Below are 27,444 nucleotides of genomic sequence, written 5' to 3'. Positions count from 1 at the left end.
ATTAGATCCACTTTCTGTTCCATAGTCGGCTCTCGCAAATCGCCTTCGCCCATAAAATCGTCCATGTTATGATACATCTTACAAAAATCTCAAACAACCTCACACACTCAAAATCTCGTTAGAAGAATGAGCGTAGCTCAAATTTGGATTTACAAGGCTTGTTTTTCTCGAGTACAACATTGAAAATGGTCTTCTTTCAAGCAAAATAGTCTTCCGCGTAGAATGCACGTGACAGCCTGCTTGTTGTAAATTCGTTCAGTCAAGTTGCACGTGGGAACACGGGCTTACTGAAGCTGCAAAACCGGTTTGAGAGTACCACAATATGAACACTTGGTATGAAAAATATTGATAGTTAAGCTTTAAGCTTAAGTTAAGCTTAATACCTTCAGCTGTTAAAAAAAAGCTTAAGTAATTCGTTTGAATTAGCGCAGGTCGGTAGCATCCGTTTGTTGGACTCGACATCAACGAGTACATACCGAAGTTCTAGTGTGAGGAGTTGAGAGCTTAAGCTCTCTAAGCTTAAACATAAAGCTTAGTATTGCCATTAATATAAATTGCTTTCTTTGTCTCCTCTCTGAAAAAAAAATCAACTTGTAGAAGAGACTTCCCGAGTGGTACTCCGTCTTGTGCGCGTGGTTGAAACCAGCCTTCCTTCTTGGAATGGGTGGTGATAACCTGATTTAAGAGTTAATTACAGCAATAAATAAATGCACATAAAACAAAATATACACTTTACTATAACATTCTTGGACAGTAGACTCCCTATTGGCCCCAAGACTAGTGCCCCTTGCAGTATTTCTTTAGCTTTCATTCAATTGGAAGGAGTACAACTTGAGATTCTTCAATCTCCTCCAGCTAACCAATTGCTCTTGCTGTCATAAATGACCAACAAGCCTTTTGGGTCATTTGCCCATTGATTCACCCACGACTTCTTCTCCAATTTGACCCTTAGTTGGCCCAATGCTGCCCCAAATCAATTCGGGATGGGCTGGCTCCTGAAATCCCTTGATAATCTTCAATTATCAGCTATTGATTTCAGTCCCTTGAGCCTTCAGTCTCTAGCTAAATCCCAAGGTGGCTACTAAACCCTAATTTCTGCTGTAAATTAGCGTTTACTGCAGAAATTACAGATCAGCCCACCAAAAATAGCTAAAAACTCCTCATGGCTAAGAATTGCTGAGAATGGCTGAGCATAGGCTGAAGGAGATGAGAGAATGCTGTGAAGAGAGAAAATTCTGAGATTTGTCGCGAAGAACTGATCAAAATCAGCTACTGCCCTGCTATACCAACCGCAAATTGATGCACCAACAACAATAGGAGCATCAGAGACTGTCATCTTCAGGAGAAAGTGCATCACCAGCAATTGCCAGCTTCTCAAGGTCAAGAATATGCAATCTCCATCACCAAAATGGTCTCCAATGGCTGGGAAATGGCCCCAAAAGCTAGCAACAACAGTCCAACACCTCTTTCCAACAGCTCCAAAATGAAAAAACGAGATTTCCCTCTCCCTTCAGCCCTCTTTAGCCTTTCCCCCTCTTGCATGGGAAAGTTTTGCCAAGTGGCAGCTTTCTTAATCCATTTTCAGCAATTTCCAGCCATTTAATTAATTTTTAGTTCAGCCCTTAATCCATTCCCAGAAAATTGACCTTGCCCATCCAAAAATTAATTAGCTAGGCCATTTGCAACCCAAAGTGGTCCCATGCATTAATTGACCCTTGGACAAGCATTAATCCATTAATTAATGCCTAGTCCCTAGTGTCACCACTGACATTTAATGGCCAATTAATGGTCCTAGGGGCAAATTGACACCAAAATTCACCTAGAATCTAACAAGTGTAACTTGTTACAACTTTTGCCTTTGACACCCATCTTTTTCACAGGGTCCTTCGGCCTTCAACTGTGAAAAAGTAGCTTGCACCTCACATGTGCAACACATGTGCATCTTTTAATTGCACATTTGATTAATCCTTTAATCAAATGTCAATTAAACATAAGCAAAGCATCAAATTTTCACATCTTCGTGACAATGGTCCTTTGCAATCAGAGGGTACAGCAGGGGGTTTTTCACTACCAAGAACACACCTATATTGTCAGTTCATCGCGACACCACCTGTAGAGCCCATTCATTCTAGAAGCTTTGCCTTCACGCGAGATGGTAAGCGATAGGAAGCTCTTGATCTCAGCTCTGCTCTTATACCACTGGTGCGCAGATCAGACGTTGGATACATGTGTTCAAAGTGGATTCTACCCGAAATTCATGCATCCCACATCTATAGTGAGAACCAGATCTTCAAGTTCAAAGCTTCAACTATTTACATTGAAGACCCAGGTATATTGACTATAGAAGACTCACTCTCCGAAGACCAGCATGTTAATTTACTTTCACTTATGTACCCAAAAATACAAAAATACCAAAGTAAAAAGGATTACCCCTATACTCATCTACACTACATAGCTATAGATATCATTCCTCTCTTTCACCAAGGTTTGAATGCATCTTGCATGGCTGCTGCCTTGGACACTCGCCATCTTAATCTACATGACATGATAGTAGATGCTGTTGTATCACCCCTATCAAATGGTCCAATCTTCTTCGAACTACGCCCAAATTATATAATAGAAATAGATGATCCCTATTTGCTTGAATTACTTATGCTCCATATCACGACAATGGGTTTGCAAATGAATGCGTCCTCCGTCCATCCAGCCATACAGTATAGAATGGTTTTCCGATGCATGTCATTAGTCATCCCTAGAGTAGTAGAAGGTGTGAATTCTTCATAGGACAAGGGACAAACCATCATAATGAAATCTAATGAGATTACATAAATGTTTCTACCTGACTGTGTAAATTGGTCGGAGCTAGATTTGCCTCATGAATGGCAGTTAGACATATCTTTCTTTTTTTTAAAAAAAATTCCTACCCCCAAAGTCATAAAAGTCCAAAATATCAAAGGAAAAACTTTGTTTCTTTCCCAAAATCAGCTAAGAGATACTACTAAGCCAGAACAAGCAATACAGAAAAATCTAGAGCAACCGCAACTAAGGATTTCTCCTTCGCAAAAGGCTAAAGAGCTAAAGTTTCATACACAGCCCTATTCACATCAACACGTTGCGCATGGAGTGTGCCAGCACGGTAAAAAGCTTATTGAAAGAGCTTCCTCTTCCTCTTCTGTACTTAATGTAATTCAAAAATTTGAATATGAGAACAATCAGTACAAAGCAGCTCCATATCTGCATCCCCAAGATAATGTTTCATGGATAGCAAAAATCCAAGCCATAAATTGCACTCATCTTGCCCTAACAGGCTTGATAGAGAAAATGAAGTCACTTCAACAGATATCAGATCAACTTCTTGCCTTACGCCAGCAGATCCAAAAGTCTGCAACGACAAGATCAACCCCTATATTGCCTACAAATACTTCACTAGTGCCTACAACAAGTACTATCACAGATTGGTCTACTTTCTCGAACAAAAGGCTTCAAAAGGATTGGAATTCGCATTTCACTTCTTCTTTAAGTGCATTGAATGTACACCATATGGTTTCTTCTAAGGGTAAAGGCAAAGAAATCATAGCCACAAGCAAAGAATGTTCAAGTTCTGCAACTACACCACTTCCCGAAAAAGATATTTACTGCTATGAGGATCTTACAGAAGAAGAACATGAAGATCTGCTTCAAAAAATGCAGTATATTTATTGCCCCATACTAGCAAATATTGACAATCAAACAACTCCCAGTCTTTTCCAAAAACCTCTACAACCAGGTCACACAGCTACTGAATTAGCTGAGTATTTAGAACTCATGTTTCATGACTGGTTAGAGAAGGATTATCAGACTGCCCTTGATCAAATTGATGATAGAGATCTTGCCCACATTCAAAGACTAAGAGAAGAAAAAAAGTGCTAGATCAAATGCTCCTCACAATTGACCGAAAAGAAAAAGATAATGATGAACTGACTAGACATGTCCACAAGAGACTGGATTCCAAAATCATGGGTGAAAGCATTGAACAAAATCCACCTCATCATCCTCCCATGGAATTACCTGCATGGTATTACCATGACCAGGCTTACTTTCAGCAAAATCGAGCCTATGCCATTACTTCATCCAATGAGGACGAAGAAAGCGTGATTGAGGAAGACTTTGTTTCCATCAATCCTCATAGATCCCGCAGATCACCGACTTCTATACTACGAGCACAGATGAATGCCCATCATCAACATCGTCATCATTCAAGTAAGAAGTCATCCCCAAAATCTTTTGAAATATCTCCTGTCAATATAGCCATGCCAATAAATGCTACATCCAATGTCTCTACATCTAAACCCTCCTATAATAGCTTCTACAAGAAAATAGGAATCCCAGAAAAAGTAGGTTCTTTCCCAGTTTGGTCTATTGACGGAAAAGCGCCTCAGGAGATCAAGGTGGAAAAACCACAGACAAATAGCATCGACATCCTTAATGCCATGACTCATGGTTTTGTAGGTGGTTTGAAACAGTGGTGGGTTTCAATACACCCACAAGTCAAATGGCCATAGCCCAACATGCAGACCCCATACCAATATTCTTGGAGCTACTACTAGGTGAATTAGTAGGAAATAAGCTAGATGACATGCTAGAAGCCCATGAAGCTTTCTTCAAAGCCAAATTGTGTGATCCGAGAACGTACAAAGAATATTTATCTATATGAGACATTTGCTTTATAAACGATTCGAAGCACATGATAACTCTATGAAAGAACACTTTGTCTGTTCCTTCCCAAAACCAATCCCATTTTATTGTAAGCAAAGAATGAAAAATGAAAACAGAGATTTCACAGATAGCGTTGGTCAAATCATCCAGACTATCGAGCAAACAATCAAGGAAGTGTGTCACCATCAAAAGATGACACAACTGAACCAAAAGTTTCCACAATCTATCTGTAAGCATGCCTCAAAGTTTGACGCAGATTTCGGATGTGAGAAATGTAGTTGTGAACCTTCTTACTACAGAAGAAGTCACAATAACCATCGACATCGACATTCCCCAAATCAAAGGTCTTACTTCAATAGACAAAATCATAGACATAGATCTTCAAGACACTCAAACTCACACAGAAACAGAAAGGGAAAATCTCATTATAGATTTGACAAAGATAGAGAATATGACAAAACCTCAAAAAAGGACTTGAAATGTTTCATATGTGGAAGTCCCTCGCATGTGACCAACAAATGTCCAAAAAAAGAAAAAGATCAAGCTAACTCTGCAAAAGTCAATATGCATCACTATGACTATGACAGTTGCTATTCATATGATAGTTATTCAAATGACTGTTACTCCTATGATAGTGATTATGATACAGATGATGCAAAAGAATATACAAATAATGAATCATCTGAAAGCAGAACTTCATGGTATACTGCAGAATCAACTCCAAATGAATCTGCCAATGATGAAAATACACCATCAGACATCACTGAAGAATAGGATGATGACACCATCCATCCCACCAGGTTTCAGCCAGTGAATGCTCATGAAATACATATTCCAAGGAAAAAAAGATAAGTTAATGAATTCTACTTCAACTTCTTTCTTCAATTTTAGAAAATGATGTTTCAAGGAAATCAAAAGGGAAACATGTCAAAGAAAGCTCATCAAAATCTTCTAATTCTGATTCATCATCAATCTCTTCATCAAAACATAAAAAACAAAATAACAAAGTTCGACACGAATTCTTCTCCAATCCCCATGACCTGCAAAACCAAGAACACTTGCCCCAAAGACAAAAGGACAAGCTAATATGTTTGTGCCTCACAAACTAGAGAATCTTCACCAGCCAAGCATAGCATCCTAGCTACTACAATCATTTTCTACTATTACTACAATAACCCAATAAGCTGGAAATGACATGGTAAATGTCTTTCTACTAATGCAGCAAGAATTTTACTCTTTATGTAACGTGCATAGAAGGATATTGATAAGTTAGAAAGAGCTAGCCCAAGGTACAATGGCTATTCTTCAGGAACGTAATGCCTCCTCTACAAATGCTCCAATTACACCTGTCAATCAAGTAAGGCTTGCACAATCAATAATCCACAGAGTCAATACACTTGAAACCAGTGGCCCAATCCCAATGGTTTGTGTGCAACTTAAAAATATGCCTCAATTTTCACTTTTTGTTGATGCTTTGCTAGATACAGGATCTAGTCTAACAATAGCTCCATATGAGCTCTTCCCTAAGAGCTGTATCAAAGCTACAACTCCAATCATCGTGGAGTTATCTAATAACAAAAAGATTACACTTATCCATGTGACTCAAGCATACCTTCAATTAGATGCAATCAAGGTGCCTATAGAAGTTCAATTGATGAAACAGATGAGGTATGATCTTCTCATCAGTATGGTTATCCATGAACATCTGGTACCTTATGCATTTTGGTCCGATCGCTTTTCTATTTTCTACAAAGGCAAAAAGGTGGACCTTTCTCTCCTTCCTAAGATTGGTTAAACAATCTATTCCATCAGTGAAGCAACCACTTCATCAAAAGTTACTGCTAGAGCCCATTGGCTAAAACAAGAAATGCAAAAACAAGATAAAGAGATGCAGAAGCTTCAACAACATCAACAGACATTCATGCATAAAGATCCCTTGATCTACAAAGAGAAAAGAGAAAAATATGCCATCTCTCTTCCAATCAAAGACAATGCAACAAAAGCAGTCCACTCAAGTATGAAATATGAAGACCTTATTCTGTGCAGAGAAGAGATTCAAACTCTTCTAGAGAAAGGCTTAATAGAATCGACAAACTCGCCATGGGCATACCAAGCATTTTATGTCAACAAGCACTCTGAGCAAAAGAGAAAAAAAAGAGATTGGTCATCAACTATAAACTATTAAACAAATTTTTAATTGGGCATGGTCATCCAATTTCTCTTAAGGATTTGCTTCTAAAGAGATTAAAGAAAGCAAATATCTTCAATAAATTTGATTTGAAATCTAGATTATGGCAATTGCCCATCAAAGCTGAAGACCGCTATAAAACAGCTTTTTGTGTGTCTCACGGACACTATCAATGGACAGTCTTGTCCTTTGAAATCAAAATTGCTCCGACTAAGTTTCAAAGTTGCATTGTACCCAAATACAAATATGAAATAATGAAATATTTAATCGAGTGTCTATACGCATACAAGATAATAAATGTTTTATTAAGCACTTTAATAAATAAGCGCACTTAAATAAATATTGGTGCCACGCCTTTAGTGATAAGGCGCGCACCCATCAAAAATAATAATTCTTCTAGGCATTTGGATTCACGCCATCGCTCGATGCCACATCAACTGAAGCATTCACAATTGTTAGAAAATAATTAAATAAAACCCAACAAAAGTAAATATCTAGCAGTCTTTAGCTATAAATAATTAAATAGATTGAAACTCTCTCCTAACCTTAATTTAATTGGAGTGTGCACTCTAAACTCGTAAACATCCATTGTAAACGTCCATTAATTTAATATGTATTTTACGGAATCACCCGCTATGGAATCACCCACATGCACATTAAATTAATCTTACACCCGAAAAAGACACGCGTCCTCGTCAACTTCTCGCACAAGGAATCCACCTTGTGTACGAGCCCCAGAAAATAAATAGTTTTACGGAATCCACCATGAAATATGCCTCCTAGCATCAGTATTAAAGTGAAGGGTCTCCTAAGAAAGAAGAAAACATTATGGATTTTCAATTCTTGAGTCGAATTCAGGACAACCCATCAAGAGGCCCAGATTCTAGTGCGACTATGTGAGATGCCAACTTCCTCAATGAAACCATAGCAATGTCTACCCAAGGGTGTTGCTGCTCACATAAGGACTATAAGAGGGCCATATACAAGGTGGTCATATTAATCTTGATGTCAAACAAGGCAGCACTGCCCATATATGCTTTGACGTGGTAACATGTTTCCAAGAGACCCATACGTGGCCCAAACAATTTCCTTGCTTCTAGGGCAGTGCATGTTTTATTGGACATGCAGGGAAATGAGCTTGCAATTGCACTCAAGTCATGCCCAGTGGCTCATAAGGTGCACCATTCCATTAGTGCAGTTTGCGAGTAAGACTAATGAGTGGATATTGGAAGGATTCCTAGAGGTGTATTAAGAGGAGCATCAGACCCTCTTTCATTCTTCAGCCTTCATTTTTCATTCTGCATCAGGTATTAAGTCACTTGTTTGAGCACAGCTGGTATGATTGATAATATCTTATGTTTGCTCTCTCAAGAGGAACATAGCCTTTTGAAAAGTGCCAATTACTTGACAATAACCTTTTTTGAACTAATGAAAAGTAAATTTCAGTAAATCTTTGGCCATGCAGATTGGGAATGAACACTCTCCTCAACCAGTCTCTTTCAATATCTAACCTGACAACCACCACGCATGGCTTCTGTTACCAGATACTTGATTTGTTCTCTGCTAATTTGAACATCCTTGATCCACTCTCGTGCAAGTAGGACCTGTCAAAAACAGTTATATCTGCAGACATTGAGTGCCAAGTAAATAGGTGCAAAAAGACTACTAGCAGTTCTAAGTTGCTTTACACGGAGATATCATAAACTTGTGACTTCATCTGGAAGTGGCATTACCTTCAAACACCCCCTTAAAAGAAAAAATTAAAACTACCTTAGAGTGGTCCATACCTACCATCAAAAGCTTGATCTTACAGCATACAAGCTACATATATCACCTAAAGCAGCCTTAGGGTACAATTCTTTTAGTACATGATTTAGAGAAGAACCATGACATGCAATTTTTCCACCTCTACCTGCAACTTGGCAGCTTCTGTCGCCTCTGCAGCTTCTTTGACTACATTTTTTGCACTATCCTGAAACTGTGTCGCTATTCCAACAGCAGAAACTCGATCATCGAAATCCAAAACAACATCTGCACTGGAGATCAAAATACCACAGTGAAATATCTTACAGCTTTTTGAGACATTCATAACCATACAACACAGCTTTTACAAGTTAAACACCCGCAAAGAATTGCACATCCTACATTCAGTACCTTAGGTTAATCGATATGCGGTCAAGAAGATGCTCGCGCACTGCACCTTCTTCCGGATTATAAGTTGCAATAAGCAGTGGCTTACATGGATGCCGGAAACTTATGCCCTCCCGCTCAACCACATTCACCCCTTCTGTCAGGACATTTAAAAGTAGATTGCTAATGCCCTCATCCAGAAGGTTTATTTCATCAACATAAAGTACACCTCTATGAGCTTCTGCAAGAAGTCCAGGCTGAAAAACAGTTGTTCCAGTTCTTACTGACTCCTCGACATCAACAGAACCCAGAAGTCTGTCCTCTGTTATACCTAGAGGAATCTGAAATGACAAACCAAGAAATAAGAGGAGACAGAAGTATCACACTAATGGAACGGTGCCCAGAGGGCCAGAAATTATTCCCCAATTGAAATGTCTCTGACTCCCGAGACAGAAATGATGCTCAGAAAGCCAGACTTCTTCCTATTACTTGGTAAGAGAATGCATGCCTCAAATTCAATGGCAACCACCTTTTAAGTGCAAAACAACTAAATCTTAAAAGAATAATCCACATTGCAAGCTGCAAAATGCCTAATCAAGTCACAGAACTCAGTTACAGTTAGACACCCTGCTTTCATGTGAAAAGAGGGGCACACTAACCCCTTAAATATGAAAGCACACTGAAACATATACATTCACTAGCCTCAACAAAATCAAAAGCAGTGTTTTCAAAATCATCAGATTGAAATAAATCATGAAGGCCCAAACTCTTTAAGCAGAATGAAAATAAATGAAATCCATACTACAGAAGAGACATTATCGAAGGATGTGATGATTGACCTTTTTCTTTATGTGGTGGGGGACATGTGGGCTTGCCACTCTGTAGACAGCAGTGCTGTTCACATAAAGACATCAAGCTGCACTGTGCCGAGGCACAGCAGCTGTGACCAGTTCCCAGAGGTAATTTGAATTCAGGTTAGGCAGGGCAACTAAAAGCAGACCCACATAGCACAACTAGCAGAATTCTTCTGAATTCCGACTGCCAATAGTCGTGATGGAGAAGCACAGCAAGACAAGGTAAGGCATGGATTTGGTAATTTTCATCATTAACGTTCAAGTCAATTGTCGAAAAAAACACTATGCACAGGCAATAAACTTCCAGCACAACTCTCAATATTCTTAAAAGCAACCACTTTATGATTCCTATCAGCTAAAGGGCATATAAGCAACAGCAACTAGATGTCTGTTCTCTGTTTCTAGAATTCTTTACAGCAATCCCTTTATGATTCCTATCAGCTAAAGGCCATATAAGCAACAGCAACTAGATGTCTGTTCTCTGTTTCTAGAATTCTTTCTTGTTATGCTCAGATGAGAATATCAACATCATGCATTAAACTATTAAAACCATTGTTGCCAACACTGTTGGATTATGTATAGCTAATTTAAATGCCTCTGACAGAAAATTGCACTAAATAAAACAAATGCAATGTGAATCCTGAAAGATTTACAAGAAAAAAGATGAGTGCAGACTTCAAAATGCTATATAGTGGCCTTGTATTTGAGGCTCATCCAACCTGTACAAATGGAGCCTTGATAATTTCTGTCTTTAAACTACCATCAAGGTTACGCTCAATTTGATCATCAAGGTCAGCTTCCCATCTGCAGAAAAATTTGGTAGCAGAACATTAAAACTGGCTCTCAGAGGATAGACAACAAAATAAACAATAAACATGAACTTACTTTTTTATTACACATTAACCATAGAAATGGTTTCAGCAATCTGCATACTTGAGTGGTACAAGAGATAAGTGCATATGCTTTGGGAGAAATAGCAGCAGTGTGTGCTAGGACAAACTAAACTGCTAAGAGTTGATACTGGGCTTTACAGAAACAAAAATGAAAATTTTTAACGTGAGCAGTTGACATTGCAAAACCAACTTGAAGAAAGGAAAGTCCAACAGGCTACAACATTCACAAAATCTGGCTAAAGCTCAAACAAGACTTGTTATGAACAATGTCCAGGACTGCAAAATCACAAAGTCAAGATTCCAACAAATGAGATAGTATAGCTTCGAGCAATCAAATGCACAAGACTGAACTAAGAATACTTCAGAAATACGAAATACAAAGTTCCCATATGCAGAGCAGAAAGATGAAAATGCAGAGTAAGACTAATTGCGAATTTCCATAAGTAAGGATGGATTGAAAATGATCATGATAGATGGGAGACTCTTTAACTCTTTACTTACACTACGTAGAAAAGCTGAGAGAGTTAATGCGAATGCTGGTGTTAAAAAAGGTATCATCTGACCCTAGAGGCCATTTTCGGCAAGTTACAAATGTAGTTCTCTATTTTTGTTTATGAATGGTAAGCCACTAAACCTTGATTATGAACTGGCATAGAACCACCAACAGTTTTCACCCTGAACAATGGATGTAAGAATGAACCAAATATGAGATTTGCGCAGAGTATCAACTTTTCAGTGCATCAAATTCTAGCAGGATCTTTGTTACAAATGTCTTCAAATGGAGGCGTAAATAGTTTTATTACCTTAAACCTTGAAGTCTAACTACCTATGAGATGCTTTGATGAAGATCAGACAAAAAATGAAGTATCTTGTGACTAGTTCAATCTAGGGAATACCTGATGTGACTAGAGTGCAGTTTAGCAATGTTCATTGCTCTTGTGTGTAGTGTTTTGGCCTGCCACTAGCCCCACACAAGTGCAACCATTCCTTAATGCAAATAACTCAGATCACTCTCCCGACATCTAGCACACTTGCTGAAAAGCAAAGAAACTACCCTGGTCCCATAAATACTCTGTTGAAAGACTTACACTTGAGATAAAATATGCTCCCGAGTTCCAACTCCAGATCGCAAGTCTTTGTTCGCAAGATGAACCATTCAGCTATGTACCCCGCGCCCCCCCCCCCCCAAGAGAACTACACCACCTTATACATTTGTCATTTCCAACCTGTTTGAGAGCACGCAAAACCTCAGACTCAACGTTTCCTCCAAATTCTCCAAACCCCTGTACTTCCAGCTAGTGTACATTTGCAAACAGCCCTCAAAGTGCCAAGAGTCTTGCTTCTAGACTATCCACAAAATCAACAAAGACGAGAGTAGAAAGGGGAGAAGGGATTGAGAAGGAAGGGTCTTCAAACATAACTCCCACTAAAGAATTGCTCCATCCATAAGACTCTTCTACACATGAAGAATCTTGAGTCTCTCCTTTTGCCACATACACACTACATTATCCACCTCTCTGGCCCAAGGGTAGACACACTTCTTGTCAATCCTACTCTTGAACTTCCTAACAAAAAACTTATTTGCTGTTGCTGCTATTTTTTCTCAGTAAGGGCTATTTCCAAACCCCCTATCCTGCAAGGTACCCACTGTCAAAAGACGATGTACCAACGAGACAATAGGATTTGTGGGGAGGAACACAGAGTGAACTCAACAAACACTGAGAAGAGAAGAGAAGAGAGAAGAAACTCTGATGAATGGAATGATGAAAACCTGAATCATGGAGGGAATGTGATACAAGGGAACAAGGGTACCGTAGCACAAGGAAGATAATGAAGACAGCCACAAACCACGAACCGCAATGTCCTCCTAAAGGGGTGTGAGGGTAGTGGAGAGGCTGGAGAGAAGAGGTGACAGACTGAATGAATCAGCCGTATCAAATGAGTGACAGAGACAGCCTATAAATAGGCAAGAGACTGTCTAGGGTGGCGCCCAGAGGGAGGGCGCCAGCTGTCTAGGGTGGCAGCCCATTGTAGGTGCCCAGCCCCTTTTTGGAGCTATCCACAGTGAAACCCTAAACGCAAAACTATGGGTGAAGGGTTTCTCAACACTCCCTCTCAAGCCCAAAAAAGGGAAGAGAAGAGTGAGGTGCCAGTTGGAATGCTACATGCTGAAGAATGCTCATGCAACAGGTCCCATTTGGACAGTGTCCCTCGTGGGGAAATTATTCAAGTGCCCTAGTACAAACATGATGAAATCATGCAATGCATAGGAGGAATGTCCGACTTTGTGTGGTGTCAAGAACCATAAGGATATGTCCGTACTCGATCTCGGGAGTTGGCTCCATGCTCACCAAGTGACCAAGGCAAGAAGAAGAGGAGGAAGAAGATGTAGAGGATCCCGAAAATCCAAGATTTCCACTTGAAAGGTAACCTGCAGTAAAGAACAGTAGACAGAGTGAACTAGAGAGTCCGAAACTCAACCTCGGAGAGAGAAGCCACTAGCTCCGTAAATCCATGCAAGAAAGAATATGAAGGCCTTGTCACCCCAAGTTGCGATTGAACCTCCAAGGCCGTGATCTAGGTAGATCCTCGAGATCCGCGGAATCAATAGGTCAGATGAAAGCTGGAAGGAAGCCACCCCATCCAAGGGTAGAAGAAGAAGGTAAAAAGCCTCTACCGCCAAGGTGTGCAAAGGATTGAGCGGTGGGTGGGGACCCCCTTTGAAACTGGAGGAATAGGAGTCCCCCTTTGAAGTCACAATAGATGTAGATGCCCTCTCGGAGGGCAAAGAAAGATCATCCCTCTCTGAATTTCCCTCTGAGGTAGATAGGGAATCCAAAAACTCATGGATCACAGACTCCCAAACGTTTGAGGATGAAGGAAGTGTCGTCGGTCATGCCAAAGAAGGTATCTAGGGTGGTGAAAAACTCCCGGAGGTGGCCTCTTGAACCTAAGTAGGCGAGGGTGAAGGGTGGGGCTCTGACTGAGCAATGAGTGGGCAACAGTCATTGCTTCTCAATGGAGCGGCAGACCGGGAAGCCAAAGAAAAGGAAGGAGTTGAGCAGCCACTCTCTCTCGAAGGAGCGGACTGATGAGGAGACAGTATCAAACAATCACTGTCTTTTGATGGAGCAAACTGCAGAACTGCAGACCGTGGTAGCCACTGTACCCGAAAATAGGTGGGAGAAGATTGTTGCTACCATTGCGATGATCTCCAAGAGGTCATAGGCTGAGGAGAGAGAAAATTCAGACTTTCTTCACAAAGAGCTGAAGAAAATCTGTCATTTATTGCCCTACTGCCGTGTCTTGGCAGCTTGTAGATGCAAAGAACTAAAGAAAATCAGTCATTTACTGCTGCCACCCTATCTCAACAGCTTGTAGATGCTTCACCTGCTGTTGATTGGTCTTCTCTTGCCCCTAGCTGCCTCAAAAGGTCCTCCAATGGCTGCAAATCAGACCAGCAACATCTCCTCCCTCTCTCTTGCAAGCTGAATACACTAAAAATGCCTCTCTCCAACCTCTAAATACGTTTTTCAGTCTTACATGGGAATTTTTTACGGGTAGCAACCTTTCCAAATGGTTTTTTCAGTATTATCCATAATTAAATATTAATATTCAATCTTTAAATACTGAACATTAATCTAATAATTCTTTCTGTGCCCTGAAAAATAATCTGATTGGCCAATAATTAAATTGGCTAGGCAACTTCCATTCCCGAGTGTCTCTACGCCATCTTTGACCATCACATTGACGTTAGGTATCATTAAATGCCACTTCTCTAGTGTCACCAACTAACACTCGTGGCCAAATGAATGACGTAGGCCAACAACTACCACCAGATACCACCAAGTACGTGTGCAGTATAACTTATAGCAACATTTTGCCTTTGACATCCTATGATTTCCTCTGGTTCCGAGCTCGTAAATTTACTCTAACCCCAGTTACATCTCACATGTGCAACATTCACTTAACCATGTGGTTAAAAATTAATCCACATGTTAAGTGAGGTTTCAAAAATACATGTCCTCATGACACTTACCACATCAAGTAAATATATATCAAGTTAAAGGAAAAGCCATATGCTTGATAGACAGATATATATCCTGAGCCAACGACTTGGGCTGATTTTCAATCCATTTTTCAAGAATGATTCATGATCGATGATCAAATTTAAAGTTGCTAAAAATTATTTAAGCTTGATATGGGGAAAAAAAGCTTGGATGCATACTCGCAAGAATTTAGAGATTTATTACATAAGACGAAGGCCTTAGATGATCCTCAAGCGTTGCTCTATATGAGATAACTTTTTGGATTGCCATCGGACTACTAGAATGAGGTGCTCCACGATCCTCTTCACTCACTCGAGGATGTCTATAAATATGTAAAGAATTTTGACAATACTTTGACTGCAAGTAGGGGCAACCAGTCAACTAGGGGTTCCTATCTAGCTGTCTCAATCTTTAAGTCGAAGAAATCATCTACCCCAATAGCAACTTGTCAGCCAACTTTAAAGTAGCATAAGAAAAAAGATTACAACAATAAGGTCACTTGCAACAAGGATCACTCAAAGAGCCGTTGTTTCGCCTGCCATCAAATGAGCCATTTTTGTGATGATCATGAGTGTCCCCAAAATAAAAAGGCAAAGTCTACTTCCAAGACTTCGATAAATACTGGAGGCTCCATGTATTTCTTCTAAAATTTTATTTGAAGAATGTTTTGTTAATGCTAGCAATAGCAATAGTAGTCCCATTATTAAAATTGTTTTTTATCAGCATAATCTTTTAAAGATTATAAGGAATATAAATGGCCAAGACATTATAGTTTTATTCGACAATGATTCATAATTTTATTAACTCTTGCTTGATGCAGAGTTTACTACTCCACACAATACCCACTGACCGAGTTTATCGTTTCCAATATGCAGAGGGCCCTATGATGGATCGCTCAAATCGGATGGTGCCAAACTTGGATCTTTGAATCCAACAGTACCATCAAATCATGGATTTCCAACTTATGAGCCTTGACCATGTGAATATCATTATTGGTATACCATGGTTCTTTGAGAAATATTCCTCCTTGTATATTGATTATAAAAATTATCTACTTTATTTTCAATTTGACGGTCATTTCCATGTGAACGAGGATTGTTTACCCTTCAGAAATCACAAAAAATAATGTACATATGATTTCAGTAATTGAGTTTTCTCAATGTTTTTCCAATCCTACTGTTACTATTCATTTTTGTTTTGTTGAAAAAGTTTAATCGTCTAATAATCAATGTACTTTGATTTCTTTTAATAATAGTCTCAATGTAAGTTCACATATACGTGAGTATTTAGATCCGATATTACAGACCAACAGACTCCTAATATTACATGAATATATTAAAAGACTTCTGCTGTCTCGTGAAACCTTAGACCATCGTATTGAAACTCCGTCTCTCGATGGCCTTATAGGTTTAGCCCGAAAGAGGAGGACGAGATAGCTAGACAACTTCACGCCTACTTGGCTGAGGGCTATATTGAGCCACGTAAATCCCCATGGAACACGCATGTCCTTCTCACCAAAAAGGAGGATAGTATGATGCACTTCTATATCAATTACAAGGGTCAATAAAGTAACCATCAAGAATAAATATCAATTGCCTAAGATGGATGATCTTATAGATCGACTTCATGGTGCACGCTATTTCACCAAAATCAATCTAAGGTCCAAATACCATCAGATATGAATAACGTAAAAGGATGTCCCAAAAACTGTTTTTCAAACACGATATGGACACTCAATTTTTTGTCTTAACTTTTGGATTGACAAATGCTCCCACAACTTTCCAACAAATGATGAACGATCCATTTCATCCGTATTTAGAAAAGTGGATAGTCATTTTCCTCGATAACATCCTTATTTATAGTAAGTTGTTGGAGGAGCATGCCAAACACTCACGTATTGTCTTTCATCTCTTAAGATAAAAACAATTGTTTACTAAGCTATCCAAGCACAATTTTTTTTGCATGGAGCTATTATATCTTAGTCATATCATCTCAATTGATGGCATTCAAATTGATCCCAAAAAGGTAGAAGTAGCGCTTGATTGGTTTATTCCTTCAACCATTAGGCATGTAAAATCTTTTTTTAGGTTTTATGGGGTTCTTTCGAAAATTCATTAAGAACTATGCTTATATTGTTGAACCCGTAACGCACTTGCTTAAGGATATTCGAGGTAAAAAGAAGCACCTTAGTCCGCCTATTGTTTGGACTAGTGAGCTTAATCAATGTTTTCAAAGATTGAAAATGGCTTGTTATCGCTGCGCCAATATTGCAAATTATCGATTTGAATAAACCTTTTGAGGTTCATACAAATGGGAGCAATTATGCTTTAGGTGTTGTCCTTTATCAAGATGGCAAACCTACTGCCTTTGACAGCCATACACTCGCCAATGCACAAACGCATTACACCACCCAAGAGAAGAAATTATTAGTGGTCATCTGTGCAATTAAGGTGTGACGTCATTATTTGTATGTCGCCCAATTGATTATTTGGACTAACCACCACTCATTGAAATATGTATGCGATCAATCTGATCTCCAGGGTCGTAAGACAGCATGAGCGGAGCTTTTGCAAGCATGGTAACCATGAAACACTTTCCCTAGCACTAAAACATGAAATATCTAAAACACCTAAAACGTTTCATTGAAATGTGAAACGCCTTGAGTGAAACAACTAGCTGAAATATGATTTTTAAATTGATAAAAATATAATTTTTTCTTACTTTTTGAGATTTTGAACACTATATATAGAATACACATCATTTGTTAATATAAAAGAATTTGCATGGTATAAATGAGTAAGTTGTTGTAACGTGTCCACTTGTTCCCTTCAAGACACGTCTTAGCAATCCGTCAGAAAGGAGGTCTAGAAAGCTCCGCCCGGCACTCCCATGGAATGTCACGGGGTTTGCGATCTAGGACTTTCTGCGTCTGCCACGTAGCGGAAGTATTCTGGCCATTCCCACTTAGGACCGACCTGAATCAGGGTTTTTCCCTAATAGTCATTTCCTAAACGGCAACTAGCGTCGAACCCGAGTGAACTACTTTACGTAGAAACGCCAGGGCCGAAGCGGATTTTCGCTGCACTTGGTTCAAGGAGAATGGGAAACGAGAGGGATGCAAGGCTCAATCTCTCTGCCATAAGGCATAGTCCCGTTCCGTTCCCCTAAAACAGCGTAAATCGGGATTATTATAACTTAGACTCTAGGTCAACGCCCTTGCTGTTCGTGTCTTTTGAATGATCTTCTTGCTGTCCATCATGATTGAGAAAAGTTCTCGGCCAACCAGGACCACCCATCCGTCGGACGGACCCATGGCCTCATCCACCGCACTTTCCTCAAGTTGTTTTAGTTATTTAATTACCTACCACATTTAGTTGGACATGCATCAATCAGCTTTCTTAATTAGCCCGTTAGGCACTGGTTCCTTCACGTAATCATAGCACTTGACATAAAAAAGCAATGTCAAACAAGTTCCTTTTCAACAGCTTATCATATTTATCTTTGAAATACATTTATAAAGTCCAGCCCGTAGGCTTATCCATAATCCGCCCGAAGGCTATCCAGCAATCCACAGGGATCACTAATCCAAGATTCCGCTCGCAGACTAGTATGCGGGTCTCGAGATCCAATCCCGAGTCACATTGGCCTCTTGTGCAGGGCCCGGAAGGCAAGGGATTTACGGCCAGAGCCCCCCCTAGCACCCAAGCGTCATCCTGCTCCAAGTAGCGCTCAACGAAGAGACCTCTCGCGGCGGGTTCGGTCCACCTTCCCGGCGCGGTTAACAACCCCCTTGGTTAGGGTCAAGCAGGCAGTCGGAGGTAACTGAAGCTACCTCTCCCTTCAGGCCTTCAACCTGAAGCATTAGATATCTTTTCATCCTTTAATTCTTTGAGCAAACAAAGCAAAACAGTGCTCTTAAAACTGTTACAAGCACAATCATTTCCATTGGTCGTTATTTGGCCAACTGCTAAGGAGTGAATCCTTTTCTCCGAATGCATCCAGCACTCGATCCGGGATCAATTGCAACTTGGCAAGATTCCCAAGGGTTTGTTTGTTAACCCTTATATCCTTGGGTTAGGGCTGTACCCTATTAACCCAACTTAACCAATACCTTAAGTTCTATTAGCAGTAAATATATTATTCCAATCTACTGATTGGTCTTTTGCTTCCAAGCAAATATCTAATCCCCATATCTTGGTTACTTTACCCCAAGAAAGGTACTATATCAGGACGATTATTCATCCTCTTGCAAGATAAACTTGTGTAATAATCTGCCAATCTCATTCCAAGGAATTGGCCATTCCCTTGTGATCAAATCACAAGATCATGAGACTCTGCAACTTGTTGCACGAGTGTCGCATCTAATCCATGGGACTATTTTACCCATCAACGGCGTCTTCTAATCACGGTATCATGATTTAGATAGGAAACAGGGTTAGGGTGTCTTCATAACAATCCATTCCTGATTACATTAGGCCGACATTGTCGGTCCTAGGGTTCCAAATTCAAATCGAGTTTCATCCTTTTAGCGAGCGATCCTTAGGGTAAAAACCCTAGATTGTCTCTCACAAGTACGTTCTATTGTCCCTACATTTCGTGAATGTGGGCAAGTCTTTAGGTATAAGAGTTTCAACCTTGGCAATAAGAGCGATTAGGTCATGTCCTCAGCGTGCTAAATCCCAGTTAACACTTGAAATATGTTGCATCGCTTTAACCATTCTTGAACGAGTCCCTCGCGGTTTAGGTGTTTAGGTTAAACCAATTTACTTGTCTACTCTTGAAGATATTTACGATACCATTTTTGTAACCACATGATTCATTGCCTACGTTTGAGTAGATTTACAAACCCTACTTTTCTGGTTAAAATTAAAGCATATGCTAAGTTACGGCATAGCTTCTATTGATTCTTCTAGAACATGCATTCAAGATTCACGCTACTAAGCGTTAGGGTTTTATGAACCATGCAACCTTTTTCTAACTTCTTTTCTAAATGAGATATTCGTATGCTGAATGAGCATTACACAACCTTTCGTAACTATTTACGTAGTTGATTGAGATTTAATCCAATTGACTAGAGTTTAATCTACTTCATGCAGCTCAAGAACCATTTCCATGCCTTGCAAATTCCTACGGATTATTAGCAACCTTCTTTTAATGAATCATTTCGAAGGAAAGATGCCTAATAATGCGACATACGATTTATTCTTTCCATGCCTAATCGAAGTGTACAATAATAATTTCGACTTTATAAAGATGATCTTTAGTTGATCGGTTACTTTGTAATGCATAAAAATCACTTGCTAGGAATGCATAGAGATCTTATGCTCTTTTTTCATTCGTTTAATACAAATGACCGATTCTTTGATCGTAAGCTATTTAGCCAAAGTATTTCAATCGAAAAAGTCCATCCTAATTTCATAAACGATCCATGCACAGTCAAAATATTACGACGTTAATCAAAATTAGAAAGAAAAACCTGGACTTGTGGTGAAATGTCCACATGGATGTTAGGAGATGATCCTCCTGCGTTTGCGCCTTGTGCCTTCTTAGGAGCCATCGCGTATTCGATCTTCTCGACTTGGTCGCAAAGCTAGGATCTTGGCTTGTCTCCTTGGCACGCGAAAACTCCCTTTTGAGATTCGGCTTTCTTGACCAATTTCACCGTCTTTTGGAACCGAGCTTTAGAAATGGAACTTATGAATTTTCCCTTCCTTTCATAGAAGCTCCGGGGATGCAATTTGTCTACACGGAAAGGGAAAGAAATAGCTTTGTAGTATGCAAAGGGGAAAAAGTTGCTTAAATTCCGGGCTATAAAGACCCCTTTGAAAAGGGTTTATAAAAGTCCCTAAAAAGGGCTTTTAAGATAACTTATGAGAGGGAAATCCATGGGAATTGCTAAATTGGATATTTGTGTGGAAGGATTTAAAAGGAACCCGGGGTTAAATAGCCTTGTGAAAATGCTATGAAAGGGCTAAAAACCGGCTAGGGGAGGGGAAAATCCACGAGAATGGGATTTGAGGACTTGTGTGGGAAGGCTAGGAAAAGGCCTTTAAAATTCGACTAGTGTGGCTTATGGAGAAGGGCAAAGAGAAAAGGTCCAATTTCCGGGAATATAAGTGACTGCTTGGGAAGGCCAATAGAAAAGGGGTTCTAAAGGAACCCAGGTTAAGACTCCCTTTATGTAAGAACACGGGGGGAGGGGTGGTGTGTTATAAACCCCACTTTGGAAGGCTTTAAGGAAGCCCACAAGAAGGGGGGCTTCCTAAGGGCTTTGGAAGCTTCCCAAGAAGCTTCTAAAGCTTCTGGGCTCGTCGTGGAGATGCCACATGGAGGAGAGGAAACGACTGTTGGCGGCAGCTTGCGATTCCCAGGTGGCGGCTCACGATCCCAGGCGGCAACTTCAGCGGCGCAGACGACTACGTCTCCTCTCTTGACACGGTCAGTGCTTATGGCCTTTCTTCTTCTCAAAATCCTCTCCCTCCCCTTCCTTGGCCTGGCAGGGTCCCGGCTTCCTCCTTCACTCCCCTTACTCCCCAATCTGCAGCGTAACGGCCCAGCCTCTTCACCACTCTTTCTGGCGGCGTCCGATTATCACCCCCCCTTCCCTTCTCACCCCATAGAGGGTATTTATATGGAAGGGAGAGATACCTCCCTCCCTCCACACGGCCTGGCTGCATGGCATTTACCTTTGGCGAGCTCCAACGAGGAGCTTAATCATTAGCACCTCTCTCCCTCTCCTCCAGCACGACCGTTGGCTGGGGGAAGAGGGGATAATTTTTTAAAAAAATTTTACCATTATTCCAAATATTATCCTTTTGGCCTCCTACCAAGAGGAGGTTCTTATGAAGAGCGCGGGTTTTTACTGACCCATAGTCCTAAGTCTCAATTGGTACGTGGAGAGTGTACAATTAATGACCGCATCGTTCGCAACCACAATGCCGGCATTGTCTTTTGCCTAAGCTTCACACGTGTACGTAGTAATTTTCAACAGAAATATTACAATTGTAACTCAGTGTTTATATCGAAAACCATCGCCTATCTATTATTTATTCATTTTACTTGGGACTTGTCCAAAGATGAAACATTTCGAGGTAAAACATTTCGCAATTACCTTGTTTACAAGAGTTTGACTTCGAAATTCATTATGGAAAGGATACAACTAATATGGTTGCCAATACTCTTAGTTGAATTCCTAAAGTCAATACCTTGCCGTTCTCCAAAATTTCAACTAATCTCTCTCTCTCTCTCTCTCTCTCTCTCTCTCTCTCTCTCTCTCTCTCTCAAAGGGCGTTGCCAAAATGATCATTTTGATCAGATCTGGCAACTAGTTCAAAAGGGATCTAGGCAATCCGGACTTCCGAATACTAGCTATTGAGAGAAAGATAGCACAAAAGTACTCCATTCAGAATGGATTACTTTTTAAACAAGGCAAAGTGTGTGTGCACAATGATCACGATAACCACAAGAAAGTTTTGTACAAGTGTCATAATGCACCTAGTACTAGATACCCTAGCATGCACCGAGCTTTGGCCTTGGTTACTCGTTATTTTTATTGGCTGCGTATTAAGACTCGGATTGAGTCTTAAGTGCGTGAGTGCCTAAAATGTCAGCTTAACAAAGCTAAATGGCACAAAAGGATGGGAATATTACATCCTTTACAAATCCCTGATAGGAAATGGAGTAGCATTTCTATGGATTTTGTGCTGAAATTGCCTCGTATAATCAAGGTCATGATGAATCTAAGTTATGGTAAATTGATTGACGAAAATGGCTCAATTTATTCCTACAAAGATGACCATGAAAAGCCATGATTTGGCTCATCTCTTTGTCAAACAACTTTAGCGACTTTTTGGTTTCCCCAATGAAATAGTCAGTGTAACAAGGATCCTAAGTTCACGAACCATTTCTGTCAAACAGTCTTTCAAAAGTTGATCCGAAACATTTGGCTACCATGGGTGGACTATAGGAGTTTGTTCTCTATTTTTCACATGCACACTTATCTCTAAGCTAACCAGTGCCTATGTTACTTTTAAACTACATAGTGAGGTTATGTTTTGGAGTCTTGAGAAGTTCTAAATGGTGGGGGCATCACAAGGTATTTAATAGTCTAAAATGAAGACTATGTTTCCATGGTTGGCTTACTTATAATTGATACGACTTAATTTTTCTCCCTTCATCACCTCTCATATTCATGGAGTAATAGTACTTTGGCTCTTTGGTGCCCAATAGGAGTACTACTTCAATATACTTGGTAGTTTGTTCCAAGCTGAATAAAACCCAATGAAAGGGTGGGGCTACAGGTATGGAACACACTCAACACTAACAATGTGCATTGCATCTCATCGATCATTGCTAGTGGAATCCCTTTCTCCGTTCCAATGTCTCACTTGTGTATACACTCATTGATTGTGTTGAGCTACTTCTTTTGCTTCCCTTGTTTGGATTATTTTTACAAAGGGTCCTTTGGAGTACCATATCAATAGCACCTATACTTTTAGCGGGAATTTAAGCATCACAACTATGGAGACATCACGATCTCCTAAATTTGAAACAAATTCTATGATCATCAGTGTTTAGCAGCTGACTAGTTTCAGCTACTTCAGCATACTCTTCTTCTACTTCACCCTCTTAATTTATGCTAGGGCAGCTATAATAGCAAAATGCAGCCCAAAATCAACCCCCACACAAGACACTTCATTGTAAGGCTACTTTGCACATGTAGGATGCAAGGATACATGAGCACATTCATGACAAATTCACACGGCTATCCTAGTCATGTGACAATCGCATCTCGTTGATAATGGGGTTTCTTTTCCTATTCCACAATGACTCTAGTGTATGAGTTCATTGATTAACTAGTGGTTCTTCATTTGCTCCCATCATTTTCTTTTGCTTCCATTGTTTTGCACTATTTTGACAAGGGTAATGTTGTATCTGGCATCAATAGCCACTTAAATTTTTTTTTCCTTTAACTTCAATTTGAGCATGCTCAATTGTGAAGACACCATGGTCTCCTAAATTTTTAATCAATATAATGATGTTGTCATGTGATTGTTGACTAGCTTTAGCTACTTAGGCTTGGTTCACGAGAAGCTGTGGAAGAAAGAGGGGCAAGGCATGTTGTTTGTGTGGAAGCATGTGATTAGCTAAAACAAAAGTATTGCCTCCAAAGTCCAGACCCACTTGAAATAGGTGCTCCCCACCTTCTAAAGAGAAACGCTTATGCCCGAAAAAGGTGAGTATGGCAAGCCAAAGAGCTTTAAGCCCACCACATAGCCAATAAGACCATTGCCTCCACCTTGTGTGAACAACAGCAAGGCAGCTCTAAGAAAAGTACTTTCTTCCGCCACTGCCATATGAACCCACTCTTGAAACAATTTCTTGTTCTGCTTCACTCTTAGACTAATGCTATGGCAGCTACAACTATAAAGTGCCACAACCGAACTAGACATGACTAATCCATATAACTTGATGAATCATTGCAGAGAAAAGACACAAATCTAGACACTTCCCATCGGCTAAAGGAGCCTACTACCATATCAGAAATACCTAACGCGATTCACACTTACAAAGACACCAAGCTGCAATCAACTAGCTGTGAACACCCAGTCCATCAATTGATTTGGACTCTTCAGATGGATGATGACGGCTGCTCACAACTTTTTTATATGATCTCCAGCTATGGACAGGTCCATTCTGATGGCACAATGGTCTCGTGATGCTAGACACTCTAGTACTTTGTAGCATCCTTGCACTACTGCTACCAGTGTCCTGATATCATGGTTATTGCATTACAACGTGCTTTGATGTCTCATATATTCAGCCATGCCTCCTCACTGTCAGCTCTGACTAGCTCTACTAATTACCATCTGTAATATCCAGCCTGACAAATGCTAATTCTGTGTTTAACATTCGAGTCCCTAAAAATTAAACTTGCCATTTCCTTTACTATCATAATCAAAATGAGCAGTACTCAAACTCACTCACCTGGATGTGTTGGATCTGCATTGACAATAGATGACTTCAATAAGAGGGAGCAGATCATGTAAGCAGCCTAACAAATGCTGATTCTGTGTTTAACATTTGAGTCCCTAAATATTAAACTTGTCATTTCCACTTCACTATAATATTCAAAATGACAAGTACTCGCACTCACTCATCTGGAAGTGTTGGGTCTGCATTGGCAATCGATCCTGTGACGACTTCAATAGGAGGGAGCAGAGCATGTAAACCCCTGGCCATCACAGTTTTGGCTGTTCCACGCCTGCCTGATATGGCTATCCCACCAATTCCAGTGTCAATAGCTCCTAACAAAAGGGCAGTTTTGATTGCATCCTGCAGGTTGCATAATAACAGAAAATGCCAGCTCTGACTTAATAGAAAATATGCTCAGATCCATCACCTACAGAAAATGCCAGCTCTGACTTAATTTAAAAATATCCTCATACCCATCAAACAAAGATGACCTATGCAAAACGTGCTCATCACACAACTCTCCATCAAACAAAGGATACGTAGTGCAAAATGTGCTCATGTTGTAATAGTTCTACTTAATGGACATGCGCCATCTTTCAAGAAGTCTCTGACTTGATAGAAGATCTGCTCATCTTGTGATAATTCTGCAATAAACGAGGACTTGATCCAAAATGTGTTCATCTTGTGACGATTTATTAATGGAAAGTGGGCTCATGTTGGCGTAATTCTCCGTCAAGCAAACGATGACATGAAGGCAAATGTGCTCATCTTGTGATGATGCTCCATCAAAGGGACAGTCTGCAAATATGTACTGTGATCGACAGCCATTGAAGAAGTAACCTTCAGGTGTGACGATTACCTGGCCAATCACGGCAGCAAGGGGGAAAAATTGTCTTCCATAAGCTGGCTCCTCGAGTTTGCGTGTGGCGACGCCATTGGAGGCGGGAGGAGAGGCAGTTTGCGTCCTCTGGCAAAGCACGCGCGGCTGACATGTGGAAGATGCCTGGCAGCGAGAAGAAGGCTTCGGGAGTGAGAACCCTAAAAACAAAGAATGGAGAGGATGAGCGGAAGGGAGACTCGCTGAGGTCGAAGGAACGACGTGAGCGAGGCTCTGCATTGCCATGGCAGCAGAAAGAGCTCTCGTTTGGTTAAGAGGATAGGATTTTTGTTTCCGTTTTATATAAACTCTGAATTTTATATATACAGACACACATATATGAAATATGTACATACTCACATCCACGTATGTATATCTGCTCTATATCTGCACCACACTAGAATGCAAGAATCTACCAAGCCTATTAGAGCCATGCCACATGCAAGTAAATCAACGTGCATGTTAGTGTGTAGGATGTAAAGATTTACTTACTAGTCATGCATAAGTATAGATTAACCAATGTATCCCACTACCACTAGCAAGCAGCAAAGATTGGGAGAGGAGAGAAACCATGGCTATGTTAGAGGAGGTGACAAAAATGACAGAGACTAGGTGAGAGAAAGGAGGAATGGCATGATCAGCTTCTACCCATACATCAACTTTGCAAGCATATATCCTGTCATAGCACTATGAGTAGTGCGATCAGCCTATAACATATATAGAAGCAATCATGGCCATTCCTATTTTTCCTCCATAAGCCTTTGCTAAGGCCTTGACAATCAGTGAATGGTCCCTTTTACTTTTTCCATTTCCTTCAAGATTATATGACAATCTCTGTGCAAGCTTATCCCCAATTTAGAGAAGAAATCCCTAGCCTCATCGTCATCCAACTATACTCTATGAGTTGTGATCTTGCCTACACAACCATAATGGCATATCACATCCTCTAGTAATAACCTATATATGGCGTTAGTATCTTTAGTCCTCAAAGCTCGGCCTTCAAGTTGATTTGCACGATCCTCCCATAGAAGCACAATATACCTCGTCTATCATAATCCCATAAACATGGTCACCATATCTACAATCCATTTGTAATGCATGGAGAGAGAGTAGGTAAGATATAAACCATCTCGATGTCTCACAAAGGAATACCTCTAACATGTACAGCAAGTCTCAAAAAATTGTGAGACATTCTTATACGTGGCTTTTCATTGATACCTCTCTTTGATATTCTTGAGTGTAGCTCATACACCTCTATGACCAACCCATGAACTCTCATGAAATTTATGCATAATTTGCAAAAGCTAAGTATCCTTGTCATACACTACTCACAAAGGAGTTCCTCTTTAATGCCTTGGATGCTTCCAAAGAAAGCTATTATTTAGAAAGTAGCCATATGCCTTTATTCTAATCCTCTTAAACTTGTCATTTGTCCATCCATCTCCTCTTGTCAAGGTAGTCAACTACTGCCCAATCTACAGCCACTCCCCATCATATAATTTCTTTGCAACGAAAGCCCCTAGTAAAGAGAGAGAATATTCATGACTCATTCATGATCAATTGCAACTCCTACAATTTTAGTCTCTTCGTCATCAACCATCATATCATCTTCATCTTGATACCTTGCTCTAGACAACATATTTACACTAGCTTATCCTTTCCTACAAAATATTGAAATTTAGAATTCATAGATTTGATATAGGTAGTCCACCATAACATGGCAATATTAGGAGTAATATAGCTCCTAATCATCCCAAGAAGAAGTAAAACAACTCGTAAACCT

At 40.1% G+C, this 27,444-nt stretch overlaps 1 protein-coding gene across 1 annotated transcript in view; it reads right to left on the bottom strand.

The window, feature by feature from the left end:
* The window catches only part of ALB1 (ALBINA 1), a 70,551-nt gene extending 44,599 nt beyond the window's left edge, over positions 1–25,952 (bottom strand). Inside the window, exons 1-6 of the mRNA XM_087701052.1 lie at positions 25,644–25,952; positions 24,966–25,144; positions 10,587–10,671; positions 9,038–9,354; positions 8,796–8,919; positions 8,395–8,487 (exon numbers count right to left, since the gene is read on the bottom strand). Coding sequence (XP_087557178.1) covers positions 8,395–8,487; positions 8,796–8,919; positions 9,038–9,354; positions 10,587–10,671; positions 24,966–25,144; positions 25,644–25,907 — 1,062 coding nt within the window. The 5' untranslated portion in view covers positions 25,908–25,952. The remainder of the gene's footprint in view (positions 1–8,394; positions 8,488–8,795; positions 8,920–9,037; positions 9,355–10,586; positions 10,672–24,965; positions 25,145–25,643) is intronic.
* Between the last annotated feature and the right edge of the window lie 1,492 nt (positions 25,953–27,444).

This window comes from Lygodium microphyllum, chromosome 2 (genome assembly GCF_053477565.2).
Source record: "Lygodium microphyllum isolate KBCC chromosome 2, Lygodium_microphyllum_v1.1.10, whole genome shotgun sequence".
Classification (NCBI taxonomy): Eukaryota; Viridiplantae; Streptophyta; class Polypodiopsida; order Schizaeales; family Lygodiaceae; genus Lygodium; species Lygodium microphyllum.
The sequence above is the reverse complement of the archived record's forward strand: the minus strand, read 5'-3'. Positions and strand labels throughout refer to the sequence as shown.